General features: G+C 34.0%; 1 protein-coding gene across 2 annotated transcripts in view; it reads right to left on the bottom strand.

The window, feature by feature from the left end:
* Nucleotides 1–16,223, bottom strand: part of CACNA2D3 (calcium voltage-gated channel auxiliary subunit alpha2delta 3) — a 383,322-nt gene that overhangs the window by 180,901 nt on the left and 186,198 nt on the right. For both annotated transcript variants that reach the window (XR_011728222.1, XM_071755835.1), the window contains exons 10-11: nucleotides 11,908–11,997; nucleotides 8,072–8,185 (exon numbers count right to left, since the gene is read on the bottom strand). Coding sequence is in view for 1 of the 2 variants with exons in the window: in XM_071755835.1 (XP_071611936.1) it covers nucleotides 8,072–8,185; nucleotides 11,908–11,997 (204 nt within the window). In the remaining variant the exon portion in view is untranslated. The remainder of the gene's footprint in view (nucleotides 1–8,071; nucleotides 8,186–11,907; nucleotides 11,998–16,223) is intronic.

Below are 16,223 nucleotides of genomic sequence, written 5' to 3'. Positions count from 1 at the left end.
GTTTACTGTTTGGGGAAGAAGGTATTGCAAGAACAGCAGCTGAAAACCTACCTACTCACACATTTATACCTGCTTGTAGCAATGTTCTTCTTCAATTTTTAAAATAGGTCAAACGAACATAAAAATATTACGCGTTGCTAAAATTTTCCAGATCTTATGGAAGCATAAAAAATATGGAAGTTGGCTATATAGCTTGAGACACACCATTTTTCCACAAAACCCCCCCAAACAAACACAGCAGCAACTAAGTGGCATCTGTATTGAATTTTCCAGAAAAGACAGAATTTAAAAAAAATCAATTCCTATTTTGTATCCAGTAGACTGCTCACATTATCTCTCTACATATAAATACATAAACCCACACAAAATTATTGGGTTAAACAAATGTCTACTTCTGGTATCTCTTCCTAAAACAAAGCACAAACAAGAAAACCAAACACCAAGCAGCCCCCCCCCCCATTCCAAATGTCATGGGCCTATATATAGAGAGAGAGAGATAGATCTATATATAGATATAATATTGATATTATATATCAATATATAGATAGATATATCTATCTATAGATAGATATATATAGTTATCTTATATCTATATAAGATATCTATATCTCTAGTTATATATAGATATATATATAGTTATCTTTATATATCAATATATAGGTAGATATATCCAGATAGATAGATAGATATAGATATATCTATAACATAGATGTTCTATTTTATGATATTCAATATAACACAAATTTCAAAATGTTATATAAGTATTTACAGTTGCTTCTGCATTCATGACAGAACACAGCAGACTTTGAGAGATGGGCTTTTCTACTACAATGGATTTAAAGCCTTCCTTAACGACAAGTCCTGGAAATTTCAAAATCCTAAATGTTTTTTCAAGATATCTATGTCTAATGACAAAAGATGGCAGAATAAGACCTTCTGCTATCTAACAAGGCACTAAACTCAGCTTCCGTGTTAAAATCCAGCAAATAGGTCTCAAGAACTGGTAAGGGGAAAGCTCCGTGTCTGATCTTAAGTCTTACCAGAAGTCAGGATGCAAATATTATCCCACAGAAACAGAACTAAGGTGTGCAAATCTCATTCTGTCAGTTTTGCACAAAGACAATTATAGTAAGGACAGTAGAGAGGATTATGATATGATGGCATTTAGAACCTCATAGAGAAGAGCAGGTTTTTATCAGTTTTGCAGCAGATGTCTGCACACGGCAACAGAACAAAAAAGTTCAGTCTACAGAGCCGGCTGTTTTCCAGAAGTCTCAGAATGCAGTTAATGCTGTTATGCCAGTTTGGAAAAAGTAGGTATCAATATAGCATGATAAACAGTTCACTCTTACATGGGCATTCTCTAAAATTCTCTAAACTACTAACACAGTTAAAGATTAAACCGCTCAGAAAGAGTCAGCGGACCCACAACAGAGTTCTAAGGATGGGATTGTTTGGATAACTTGTTTAGTTCTTAATTCAGTAAAGCATTTTAATGTATGCCTGAATCCATTGCTTTGGTTAGCAGAGATGTAATAATTCACATATGTAAGTGCTCTGCAGAAATGAATACTAAACTACATGTATATGATCCCCTGCATGTAATGAATCTTCTGTACTGTCTTGATATATGTGCATGCACTGCGGGATTGTTCCATAGCCAGACACCACGAAGAATGACAGAGGTATTCTGGGAAAATGGTATATATGAATAATAATTTCATACAAACAACGTCTGTTATGCTTCCAAACCAGCAGAATCTGGCTTCTCAGAGCAAAATGAGCAAGAAATACCATTTACTATATGTAATGGGATGCCAGTAAGAGAATACTATACTAAACATTTAACTTCCTCCCTTTGTAACATTCCCTTTCCAAACATCTCTTGAGATTTTATATTTAAACATGGAATTTACAAACCTTCTCAACTTAATGTAAATATCTAACAGAAGTTAACTTAAAGCCTAGGTATGTAACAAAACAATGCTCTATGACTTCTTTTAATTCAGTGAGAATGACATAAAATAAAGCTTATGAAGTTGTCATTAAAGGAAAAGTGATACAGGAATGAACAAAGAATGGATCATACAAACCAGGTAAAAACCTAGTTCAGTACTGAGATGAAAATGTCTGAAAACAATTATTCTTTGTGCTGGGTTGTAGTTTTCCAGGGTACTAACCAATTGTTTACAGGCTACTGGAATTGCCATATCTCATCTGACTACCAATTAATTTGACCTGCTGGTTATGTAAAGATGGAATAACCCATTTTCCCATTTAAGCCTCACCACTGCACTATACTCGCATTGCCATGAGTAGTTATGACAATACTTGTTAGTCAAAAACATATCTTTAATCAGACATGATCACCACATAATATCATGTCTGAGACAAGCTTAACCTTGCATTAAAAAAAAAAAGTTTTAAAAACTTTTCATTTTACTACTGTAGACTCTGGATGCTGAAACAGAGGCCTAAAAGAAAGCAAGGACAGCTTTTTTAAAAGTATGCCAAAATACATATCAAGTTTTCACTCCTCTTTCACTGTAGAATCAGTGAAAAGCTGATCTAGTATCTTGAGCTACATAGAACAGGAAGTACCTATAAAGCAAGCAAGCAGGCTGCTAGGTTTATTATATCCTTATTTGAGGCTATAGGTGAAGGAAGTAGAAATGACTGAGCATAATCCTAGTATTGCCTCTTTCACCAACTTATTTTTCACCAAGGCTCACCTCTGTAATGTAACTTTTAATACAGATTCAGATCATTTAACCTCCTTCCAGAAGTCAAACTTTAAATATGTGATTTGAGAGGACATTCAGTCTGATATATACCATCATTTTTTTCACCATATGTACTTTTAAAAAAAATTATTAATACAAATTATTTGCTTGGAATACTGTGTTCTCTCTAAAATGATAAATAAAATTATATGATTTTCATATATGAAGCTATGGAAACCCTTTTGATGGTGGAATTCTCACAATTAAAAATATACATTCTTGATATTTTACAGAGACCGTAGATATGCATCTAAAATAGAACAGCTCTGACAGTCTTCCAGCCTTCAGCCTCTCTTTTCTGCTCATCACATTTAAGAAAGAAGATGTACACATTATAAAGAGAAGTAATTAAAACCAATCAGACTATGAACTGCATCCTGGCTTTTAGCATAATTTCAGTATTGTTCAGTTTAAACCACACAAACTAAAATACAGTTTTTATCAAGCTGTTGAAGAATGCCAATAAATAAATAAACTCACTATTTCCTGAAGGGGGTGACATAAACAGTGGGTTGACCAAAAAAAGAATAGATAGAGTCCACAGAATGAAATGGGGACATTTGCACAGTTACTGTGCCTACTTTAACTGCCTTGCTTTGAGCATAACAACTCCACAAAATTATGATCTTTCTTACAAATTAAGACCTTACAACACTCCAAATATCCAGTCAAGTTTTATTACATTAATTTTGTGGATTAGTAAACAGAATGCTCAGGATATCAAGCTCTTATTCTGAGATTTACTTAAAATACTTCAGTGCCTCTTGTTAACATCTGTGCTAGATGCAAATAGTGATTATTTGTACTCATCTAAAGCACATTTTCTGTATACATATTTTGTCTTAAATTTTGTAAGTGTTTATGTATACATACACTACATAAAAATTTCTTTTTTACAATTAAAAGTAATGATTTTTGTGTTATTGATACTTATGAGTTTCTGAAAAGTACTTGGGACAATCTATTTCAGATTGTGGATAATTCTCCACTGGTTTTAAGGTATTCTGTATGACTCATGGTTAATTTGCATTTGTATCTATTTCTGATTACATGACAAACATTAGCAGGGTAAGGGCATTTTGGATATACATTTACGTTGTGTATAAATGATCATCCCAACTAAAATTCTTAAAACATTCAAAAATCATCAGCCACTACAAGATTCTAGCCAACCATCTAACACTGTATACAAATGGCAGTGATCCTTCCTCTGGCAACCCACAAAGACCCTGAGAATAAGATTCCATTGCCCTTACCTTCAGAAAAAGCATCTCTCTCTACTTTTAAGTACTGCTGAAAAATTTCTTCATGGAAAATTCAATTGATGTTGGACTAGGAAAGAACTCTCAACTACTCTGAGTGCCATATTAAAGAACAGAGGTGGAATTACTAGTGATCAGTTTGTAGACAGCATTCTTCTAGTTCTGACCAAACAAAACCAAAACAAATTAGAACAACAAAAAAAAGAAAAGAAAAAAAAAACACATAAGGGGAAAAAAAAAAAAAAGGAAAAAAAAAAGCAATTGACTGAGACAGAAAGCCACCTGCCTATTTTTCTCTCTAAAAGAGAGAAGTAATAATGCAGCAGAAAATATCTTTTAAACTTTTTTTTACCCCCCAAAAAATTGCAGATGGGGCACGAAACTAGGACTACAGCATTCCTCTGAGGAGCTGTTTCACTTTATCCTGAAATCCCAAACTTTTGTTTGATCTCACACCCCATCTTTCATCATTCTGCAGGGATGGCTAAAAAGATAGGTAATTAACCTAAGTTATGTCATAGCTTGAAAAGCCTATAAAGTGTCTGGACCTTCTTTTGTTCTTGAGATAATCAGTAATAAAGCATACAGTTTGTGTAGCAGTAATAGCATCCACCTCTAAAGCACTTGTCTTTTTAGAAAAAAAAAAATCAATTTAATAGCATCCAGATGGCATTGTACACAAGACATTCAATTTGCTGTGCTAACATTACATGTTGCCAACATCAGCAGGTTCCTAAGGTACAAAGACTTGGTTAAAAATCTGCAGAAAGGTTTGTGACCTTGCACAGAGCAGACATAAGGAAAAAGATGATTTTTCACCTACTTGGTGCAACAATGCAGCTGCCCATTGTCTTGTAGCCTGTTTTCACAACACCCACTTGATTTCATACTTGTCTTGAGGATAATTTTCAGATTAAGGAAATAAAATCATTTTCCCTTGTTAAAGAATAGTTTTTAAAAAAGCATTCTTTTGTGTTCTGTGGCAGAATCTAAATGTTTGGGGAATTTTACACATATCCAAAGCTTGGACTCTGATTTCATAAACAACAGTTAAAGCCAAATGATTGTTGGTTGTCTTCAAATTCATTAAATAGATTATTAGGAGGAAAAGGAAATCAGAATATTAAAAGTTAAATATTTAATACACAAATCTCTAATAAAAATGCCCAGACTGAAGGAAAGATATTTAGTGACCAAGTAAACAGTAATGATCAAATATATGCTCAAGTATTTAAGAAAGCATAACCTTGTGTATTACCCTATGTACCATAAACAGTACAGATCCTGTAAAAGCATGCATTAAGCTCCCACATAGCTAAACACTTATGAATTGATTATGATGGATTACAAATGTAGCATATTATTATTATTAAATGAAACCTAAATTCTGCAAATTTTGAGGTGCTCATCCCTGGATTCAATTATAATTTTAAGTATTGTGTATAGGCCCAGAGACTTTCCACACTAGAATTTTTCATATAAACCAGATGCAAAAGCAGGCATAAACACTTAAAAGTCATGGAACTAATTATCTTGTAATTTCAACAGCTCAGTTCAGGCACAGCCAACATTAGCTGTTAGGTCTTCCTATATCATAACCATTTAGCAGTAGGAATTCATATTTATTACAGTTATTCCTCATATTGACACTTGAAGTCTTAGCACTGACAGAAACCATCTTAAGTCTCTGCCTTGTTGTAATGGTTTATAAGCAGAAAGAAAATATTTCTCTCCTGTACACAATGAAGTGAACACCAAGCATCAGAGGCACAGCCTTCTGAGAGATTCTGTAAATCTCCTTAGGCATCAGGGTTTGTTAGACAGAGCAAAATGTCCTCATGGAGCATCTGAGGACTTAACAACTTAATCAGACCATACCCCATTGAATAAGAGAGGAAAGACTGGCCACAAGAGGTTTTTTTCCTGTTCCAGTGGGACAAAATGATTGAAGTTTTCATAAAACAGAGCTAAGCAAGGCTGCAAAGTCAGTCAGCCATAGCAAAACTGGAAAGGATATAAAATTAGTGGGATGGGGAAGGTGCCAGAAATATTGATTGAAATTCCAAAGATAATTTATTCAGTCACATTCCTCATATCCTCTATTTGATTTGTTTGAATTTATATATTGCTTAATGGAAATTCTTCATACATCTGATCATGGAAATCTTGAACCATTATGAGGTTTAATTCACTAACATATTAAGGGTATATGGTGAAGCCTAGAGCTGAAATTAACACATCTCGGACCATTTCTATAAGGATAAAAGTGTATGCAAACATCTGGGAATTAATAAAAAAAGGAAAATATATGGCCTGTCTGATAAAAACAGATTCAATTTTGAATATTTAAATATCTAAAGAACAAGCTTTAGTTCAAATATGTTACCAGAATTTTGCTAAATTCAAGAGACAAATGCATTCTTCAAAGTCCTAGTTTTCCAAATGTCTAATTAATAAACAGAAAAATTAATCTTCAGCAGTAAATAAAGAAAAAGGAAAAGCAGGAGAGATTTCCAGTTTGTGACCACCACATTTCATATTTCTTGTATGTCACAGAGTAGAAAAAAATATATTATATTTCAGCAATTTTGCCATTTTAAATGTGACCCAACAAAACCCAAAGTACAATAAATACTGAAATGGACAAATGCTGACATTCACTGGATCTTTTCATAATGTCTAGTACTACATCTTCAAGTATAATCTATATATTGAAGTTCCTCATCCCTTCCACTATGCAAACTATAGCATCAATTCACAGCTGAAGTATTACAGGGCACCACAGAGTATGTGCAAATACCAATGCATCCTTGCATTTTTTAAAAAGATGACAGACTTCCTGACATGTGTCAGTAAAATCACAAAAGCAAAAAACTTTCTTCTTTTATATAATGAAGCTACACAGAGTGAGCAAGGTAGCTGAAGAGAAAAACAGACCTTCAGATTGTAGTTAGTTATTAGTCTACATTCTCTGAATAAAAGCCTCTTAGGCATCATAGAGCAGAATAGCTGTATGTCATTTTTACTACACAAAATGACAGTAATTGGCAGAACACTTTGAGAAGATCAGCTAAAAAAAGTCACCAATTTCCCATTTTCTCCTGCTCACTGATTACTGACAGCTGAGGTTTAGTGCAGGTAAACATGAGAGAAGAGAAAACAAATGTAACTTTATAAATTAAACTGACTGAAAAACACAAATCAAAAATTACTACTTTTTTTCCTCATAGATTACTGAAAGCCCATGCAGCATATATATAATCAATTCCTTGCTCACATTGCCCTTTGAAGAATGATGTTGCTTCCACAGGCCTGTAAGAGGGCAAAAACTTCCCAAAATATTTCTAAAACTTCCTTTAGCAGAAGATAAACAATGTACAGGGAAATTATTCCACCTGTGAATACAAGGCCTGGTAGAGCCTTCTCATGAGGGAAATTCAAGGCATTTCTGCATTCCCATATAACATCTGTGTATTAAATAACAAGATAATTTAATTCTGGGAAAATTTCTTTATACAGATCAACAGAATCAAATATATATTTTAATAAAATCTCACCAATTGCTGATTCCTCATCTCCCCTCAGCCAAATCAAGAAATAAAAAATACTGAGTAGTACATGTACTCATTCTCCAGTCATACTAAACCATTCACTGTCCACACCACATATCCCTCTTATCATCAAAAAGCATTATTAATGAGTATTTTGGGAAAAAGAAAAGTTTTTCAATGTTTAATGATGTCTCACAGGAGAAGCATTAGATAATGGTCAAAATGTACCCTGGAGGGAAATTCTTCCTTAATATATTATTATCCTAAGTTCATTACTACAGTAAAAGGCCATCTCTGTCCTCAGGCAGTATCACATAAGCATCATTTTTTTCATTAGTGAAACATCAAGTAATCCAAAACAATTTTTACATTATTATAATGATTGTTACTGACTTTTCAATAGGCTGACTATATCCTGGGTATGACACTGGTTTTTTTCCATCAAATGGGGGTGTATGGATGATAACATACGTACTTTTCTGTCTGGCCAGTTGTATTTTGCAAATATTGTATCATATGTGTCCACAGCTCCATCAGTAATCAACATTATGGCTTGGCTGCAAATACTTCCTTGTCCTGTGTGGTTGAACTGTGAAAGGAAACAATCATTTAGTTACAGCACATTCCTAGATCGATGAAAGTACAAAGGATCATACTGGATAAATGTGGATCTTGTAAAATCTTTAGCATCTTTACAAGTAGGCAGAAAAGCCTCTACTTGAAAGCATTTTATCATAGATACTATGTTCTTACTGGAATGTAATTTCACATGTGTAAGAGAATCAGGATTCTTTCTGTATATCCCCACTTTATCAGCCTGAAAAATGAGAAACAGCTCTTGCCCAGACTGAAGTGTATTCCCCTGTTAAGAGAAATCACATGTAATGAAGTGTCTGCCTAGAGTTCATTTAAATATCACTTTAAAAGAACAAGCTACAAAAAAGAAGAAACGAACAACTGATAATTTTACTCTGAAGTACAGAGGATACACCATTTAGAGAGACATATGACTATTCATATGGCACTTGTATTCACTCAGGATGAATTCCATATGTTATTTTTCATAAAATGTTTATCTGGGAGAATGAAGTTAATATTTATATATCTTCACATTCTCCTAGTACTCAAAATTAATATATACAAATAACTCAAGCTGCTGAACAGTACTTGAGCACAAGTACTTAGACAGCAATCAACACATCCTTTGGAGTATGCACAGAAAATTCCAGCTTTTCACAAATGCAATTTTCTCCTGGTCAGAGAGCAAGTAGATCGGACTGAGTCATAATATAACCTTTCATCTCTTGATTCTGGATTTAAAAGGCACCAACTCCATGTGTCTCCCTTTGCTCTTTTTGCAGAACAGGTTCTTGTATGTCAGTGCATTATTTTATGTATCCAAGGAACTTAGGTGAAACATTGGTCTTTTAACAAAGAAATGCAAATCTGGAAAATTACTTGATTTTTAATTACTCTGAACACTAAAAAAACAAACTGTGAAAAGACCAATAAACTGGGGCATTACACACAACTCTAGACTGGGCTAGCATTTGAATACATGCTGATGAATAAATAATCTCTTTTTGGTGTTTTCCTATGCAGTTTTAAGATACATTATCAACTTCAAGGTAAGACAAGACCTCAGAGTTGTTAATATACCTGACACCACTTTTCCCTTTGTTCTCAGAAAGCCAAGTAAGGTTTGCCTTGTCCCACCTCACCAGCCTATCTGTGATGAACAGTGCCCAAAAAAAAGGGTGATTCCATTTGAGAAGTGGCATTTAAATTGAAAGATAAAAGGGACTCTGACTACTTCTGAATTCAAGATTTTTTCAAAGTACTCTAGTTTGATTTGAGCAAGCAACTGCTCAGTCTTTAAGCTTTCTACAGTCTACTTGCCTTTACATATTTGCTGGGCTTCCCAATATTATAAAAATACTTTTCCTATAAAGAATTCTTTACTTCTAAAACTATCATCTTAGTAGACATGCCCACAGTAAGAAAGGGAGTGGATGGTGGGTTCCAACAGTGTTTTCCATTTTTCTTCCACCTTTGTATTTCTATATCTGAGAAATCATATTGACAAATATCATTCAACAATCACCTATATCATCTGGAGTTCTTCTCCAGATCAGTTTCCTTTTGATCCAACAGCAACCTCAGTGAGCATTAATTGAAAGATGTTACTTAAATGGTTTAGAGTTAGTTACATTCTGGTCACTGCCTGTGTGAACACTCTTGTCTGTGGTACCTGAAAGGCAGCCTTTCCTTAAATTCTCCAATCAGGACAGTTTTTCCAGTCTTAAGAACCATGATTATTAGTCAAATTCCTTTGCCATTGGTATGGTCTTGGATCCAACAGGTTCTCATAAAGTTACTTTGTCAAGGGATATATTCTTCATATGGACAACATACTTTCAAGGATACAAAGTATATTAAAATGGAAATTAATGAAGGGGGAATGCCTTTATATTGTTATTTTAAAACATCCCTCTATGTATTTGCATTACTCTATGTAGTTATCTGTTAGAATATTCTGAAGAATAAGATAAAATTCAAATGCTGTGATGAGTAATATCTTCTCATATTTGTCTAGAACTTTGATTTTATTGAATAGCAAGGGTGATGAAAGTGTTTTCCATAATAATAACAATGACAAGGGCCTTTTGATGAACTACAATTAACTCAGTGATTCATCAGTTAGCAGCAAAAAATTCAATGCATCCTGACATTTACAGCATTTGGTTGTGATTAAGTCTTTGAAATGTCACAGAATTTTTTTTTAATTGGCTATGATTTTTTTTTAAAGGTAATCAGTGCAAAGACTGCATTTGTCACCAAAAGAGATAATTGCAGTTGTCACATGACATAGTAGGTGCCTAACTACTGTACCAAGCACTTCAATATTCTTACACTGCATAATGAACACTGCACAAATTGATGATTGGAAAGAATTGGGAAGTGGATTTTTAAATGTGCTTTTCAAAGACACCAGTATGAACCATCTTCAAGTTTTAACAATCTAGGCAAGCACTGAAAAATAACTGGAAGGCAAAATTACCTGAGTTTTATTAGTGTAACTGCTGACCCAGTCTGAAATACAACCAGAACCTTAAGAGACTATTAGTGCAAAACAAAGCTTTTTCTTTTTTTCCTTTTTTTTTTTTTAATGTCCATCTCCCCCAATACACACACACCTTCTTTTGTTTAAAATGTAGATGAGACATCCTAAGCTGACCTATAATTCATGAGAATAGATTTCTTGCATATAATTTTCACATCCTATAGACAAAGTGGAGAATGGTTAGCTGTACTCTTCTAGAGAAATATTAAGGAGCTTTTTCTCTGGCCCAGGCTGCTTAATGGAAGTCTTTGCTGTTATGCCTATATATATTGGAAAATATTTTTATGCTGTCAGTTCTGGAAGAACACACAAGAAAGCTTGAAGCTATTATACTCTTTCATAGCATAAGTAGAAACAGTCATGACTCCACCTTGAATACCTCTGAACATACCTGTAGCATGATTTTTCATGACCTTACAGATCAAAAGACTCTCACCCATGGTGAGGCACAATTCAGTTCATGGACGTCACTACCCTTTATTCTCGAAACTATCAGTTTCTCAAATGAGATTTCTATACCACATTTATCATTATAACTCCACTTACCTCACAGATTTCAAAACAAAATAAATTTCCCATCACTGTCTGTACATTTTTTTTTTTTTTTTTTGGTTTCCAGACATTTGGAAGACCAGTACAGAACATCACCTGTACTGATGTTAGTTGCTATTTACTGCTCTGCATCTGTTTACTAAGCCAACATTGGATTTCTTAATAAACTGTCTCCAAACAACCTAGAGTGTTCTTCATGCAGCTTTTCCCCTTGTCATTTTTGGCATGTACCACACAAAGGAATTAGTTCTCCAATGTCTGGGTGAACACATGGGCAGTGGGTGGAAGAAGGTACTCATCTTTTCATTTTAAGATTTTATACCTGAAAAAGAACTTATCAATATTGTGCTTCAAAATTAATAGGGAGGAGTTGGAACCGTTACTTAATCTGTGATCAAAAAGGCAGGCACTTGTCTATGTATGTGTACTGTATACACAAACTAATATAAAATGTATAAAAATAATTTGGTTATAACTTTCACCACACATAGATTGTATAGAATTCTTGTTCTATAGACAATATTTTACTATAATCACATTTTTAGCGAGTTGTAATTTACTGTCTTAAAATTGGCAGTAATTGCTAAATAGCAAGAAAGGTATTAGCAGCATAAATAAGAAAAGCATTAACTTACTTCATTTAGCATGTTGAAAGCTTCATTTAAAGCAATGTCCAGCATTCCAATTCCTTTTGCAAAAAGTTTGTCAAGATGTTCCCTGAAATGCTGAGACATGAACAAAAAGGTTTAAATTGACATTTCTGTGTTTCAATATACCTGGTGATATCAAAGAATAAGGATTTCTGACTTCTTCAGAGCTACTTCTTTAGCTTAAATGACTGCATACACTAATTCACAGACCAAAGTAATTCCTGGTAATTCCTTTTGACTCTTGAAGTCACACTAACCTATTTATGTATTTTTTATTTATTTATTTATTTATTTTTAAATATACCAAGCAATCGCAAGATAGTATTCAGTAATTAAAAAAAAAGTAATTCTTCCTGAAATTTAGCTTTGGGATTTTATTTTTTGTATGATTCCTCCTATAAAGGTAGTAGACCCTAAGCTGTTTGGCCATTACAGTTTAAATGAAGGTTTATCAATGTCAATATAATATTTAGCATGATAAAGAACTATTCTATGCAAGAAGAGTGGGCTAATCACTTCCTAGGTATATTGATGAGCCTTTTAAATCTGAAAAAAAAAATGGGTCCAAGTATGACATATATTATTACAAATCATAGTTTTCTTTGGAATATGTTACTAGAATTAAACTAGAATTATTTTGGTTTATAAAACACCTGAACATTACAGAGACAAGTATTGTGAAATGTTTTTTACAATGCATATATATTATCAAACACAAACACACAGCATAAATAGGTTACCCAAAATTACTATTAAACAGTATAATCTCTGTTGCATAACTGAGTTCACATGATCTGTCAGGAGAACAAATATTTTCTCTTGGCATAGCTATAAACACTCAGATTCTGAAAAATACAGAAGAAATATAACAGGGATGTTTGTTTGATACAAAGAAATAAAAACATTAAAAATCGATTTCAAGCTCTATGAATTTTAACAAATCAATGTTTTCTGCCTCCAGGCTTCAGAGTGAACAGATGCTACAAGGTGATTCTGCAAAAGCATTAAATAACTGAAATGCACATGTGGTTTGGTCTTTGTTTGCCTGGAGAGGGACTATGGGGGTTTTTTGATTTGTTTTTTAAACCAATTCCATTCTCTGTCTTGTCTTTGTTTTTTTGAGAGTTTCAGCACTTTGTATGTCCAGTGGAAAAATCAAACAAGAAGATAAAAACTAATATTTTTTTCCCACTTTTTAATATTCCAGATGCCTGAGCTGTGCAGTATTAATTGGAACCATGCCAAAAGAATTATGCTTCACTTTACAGGCAGCACAAAGAATAGCTCCCTCAGATTGTTCATTCTACATATAGCTGAGGTTATTTATTATTAAAGAATCATAATGTACTCTTGTGCTTTCATAGAGACTGCTTCTTTAATCTCTTAACGAGTGGTACTTTCTTCTGACTTTAAAGGTCATACTCTTGACACAACTATTATCTGTAATGCTGTTCTTTTAAGGAAAATGTGTAAGAATAAAATCTGTATCCCCAAACACTATTTTTTTTCCTATTTTACATGTCCAGCAATGCCCTGGCAGTTGTGCTATAGTGTCCCCCCTTGTTACTGGAAAAGGCATTTTTAAAAGCAATTGTATTCTTGGTATATGAGAGAACCAGTTTCAAATTAGTACACCTCCCAACATTTCTCTATAACTTGCCCACATGTGTTGCTAATTGCCACTCAATAATCCCCTTACAAAAGGACTGCAAAACAGACAAGTAGACTTTAACCCTACAATTAGTGAAAAAAAAATATCAGGGCAGGACACCAACCACCAAAACATCAATTCAAAGAAAAATATTACATTATTCTGAAATGAAATAACAAACACCTTAATAGCACTTTCAATAACTTTTGGGAATCACACAGACACAGAAAGCAAAAATCTCCTGCTCTTCCTGAGGCAAAAAAAAAAAAAAAAAAAAAGCAGCATTTAATGTGTACATCTTAACAACTCTTTTTAGTAACAAATTGCACAAGAAATACTATTGGTTCATCTCAGCTTCTCATTACTGTCCTATTAGAGCCCTAGATCAATACATCTGAATTTCTTAGGGTTTGAATTTAATATCTGTCCAACTCTGTGCACAAATGTTCTCATGCAACTGAACACCTAATTTGCATGTGCAATTATCAGAATATCTAACTGTGGACTCAAATAACTAATTGACATGCATAATCTTGCGAATTCTGAATGCAAATTAGGTACACAATTATGACAATCAGTCTGTGATGTCTGATTACAAAATTACAGGGGCAGAGCTCAACAGGAGAAATTGTGTCTTATTACAGTGAGGAAGCATAGACATTTTCATCTTTGGAGGTATCTCTGGTCCAGTTAAAAGTAGCTGAAAAACATGAGCTGGAGTGAGGATACAAACTCACTTCTTGCTTGCCAGGGCAAGGCATTTCCATGTATCTACTCAAGTTCAAACCACAACATCAGTGATGAATACACTTGGTCTTAGACCCTTGCATGGTGCTGATTTTGTCTTTCTGTAAACACTGTCTGCTGTCAAAAACAGAAAGTCCTGGTAATTCTAGCATCTGATAATAATCATTGTTCACAAATCAAAAGGATTCTTCTCATTTTCTTCATGCCAATTTGAGGAACAAAAGGATATAATGACATTGTTTTTCCAAAGATGTAGAATAATTTTCACATGCCAATTTCTGCTTAAAAATCAGGTGGGTCAACTTGACTTGGGATATTTCAGAACTTAAACGAGGAAGAACACAGAATGCTTTTAATGGTCTTCACATTATATGCTTCATGGGACAGTTATAAAGAATATTAAAAATCACGCCAGTGTTGCATACAGCTTTGGCATAACTGAACAAGAGCTTAAATTTTTAACCGTTTATCATGATTGAACTTAAGAGTTTCTCTTATCAAGAGATTATCAGAAACATCTTGTGGTGCACCCAGGTGCATTCACCTTATCTAGCCTCACAATTTAATCAACAACTGTAGGGATTTTGGACCCTACTTACGTGACAGTGATAAATTTCCAGGCTTCAGAGATTAGGAAAAAATAATCATAGAATCATTAAGGTTGGAAAAAATCTCTATGATCATCAAGTCCAACCATTGACAAAATACAATAGCAAGTCATATTTCTGTTAATTCTTCTTTCAGTTTCCTACTTTTTAGGGCTTAATAGTTCATAAATTAAAATAATTCAGGTTAAGTAATTCATTTCAACAAGTCTGTGCTTGGGAGATGATATGTATGATTTCACAAAAATTCAGAGCATTTTTTTCATGATTCAGAACCCGGAGGAATTGTGAGAGACAGAGGGTGTTATCTGAATACAAGTGAGAAGAATCTCAGGCTTCTTTCCTAATTTAAGGTCATTGCAGGCAATTTAAAAAGTGCTCTGAGATGAGGAAAGATGTGAAAACAACATTTCCTTCCTGGCAGAAGCTCCCAACTTTGTAGCCAACATGATGCATGGGTGTATCTCGCCCATAGCAAAGCTCAAGAGTAATTTACTGATTTAGAGGCAATCCTGATGAAATTCTGGTGCATCTTTTTTTATTGGTTTCTTATCTTGCAGGCTGTTCTAATGCCTTCACAAAGTTTACTCTCTAAGATTATGAAAACTGGAATCTATAGTCATAACAAGACAAAATTTCACATTCTGGAAGCGAAGAGAATCTGGTCACACTCCTAACAAAAAAGAGTATCCCCCATCAACACAAGAGACAGGGAAATTTTTCAGCCTCCATTACAATCATAAGGATATCCAATAACCTTCAAGTTTTTATCCTTTTAAACTAGAAAATAAAAGGTAAAGAGAAAAGAACAGCCATCTTCATTCAACATACAAGGACCACATGCCTGGTTAGTGCCATAACAGTCATGTCACCTCAGACATACACAAAAAAGAGCAGACATGTTGTCAGCTAACATCATCTCTGATGTCTGGCATTTTGGTATAGCTTCTTTTCCACACAGCAAATATTTGCAAAATTTCACTGATGGATTTTTCCCTCCCATCACAACAAAGCCAGTCACAATAGTAGCATGCTCGACTCAAGTTGTAATTGGCACACTGTCTACAAGACTTCGCAGGCTGTTTTAAAGCATCTTAACATGAGGACACAACTTAAAGCTTCACAAATACACATGTAGCGCCCAATAAGTTCAGCTTCTTACAGCAGATTCTTTTTCTGGAATACCTGAAAACCTGTTTGCCTTTATACTGTTTTTCTCTATAACTGACAAGAGGGAAATACACATGAGTAGCAAGTTTACTGCTGTCAAATTCTGACCAAATCGTGTCCCCACCTCT

The sequence above is a fragment of the Heliangelus exortis genome, chromosome 12 (assembly GCF_036169615.1).
Source record: "Heliangelus exortis chromosome 12, bHelExo1.hap1, whole genome shotgun sequence".
Classification (NCBI taxonomy): Eukaryota; Metazoa; Chordata; class Aves; order Apodiformes; family Trochilidae; genus Heliangelus; species Heliangelus exortis.
Note: the sequence above shows the minus strand (reverse complement) of the source record. Positions and strands in the feature narration are given on the sequence as shown.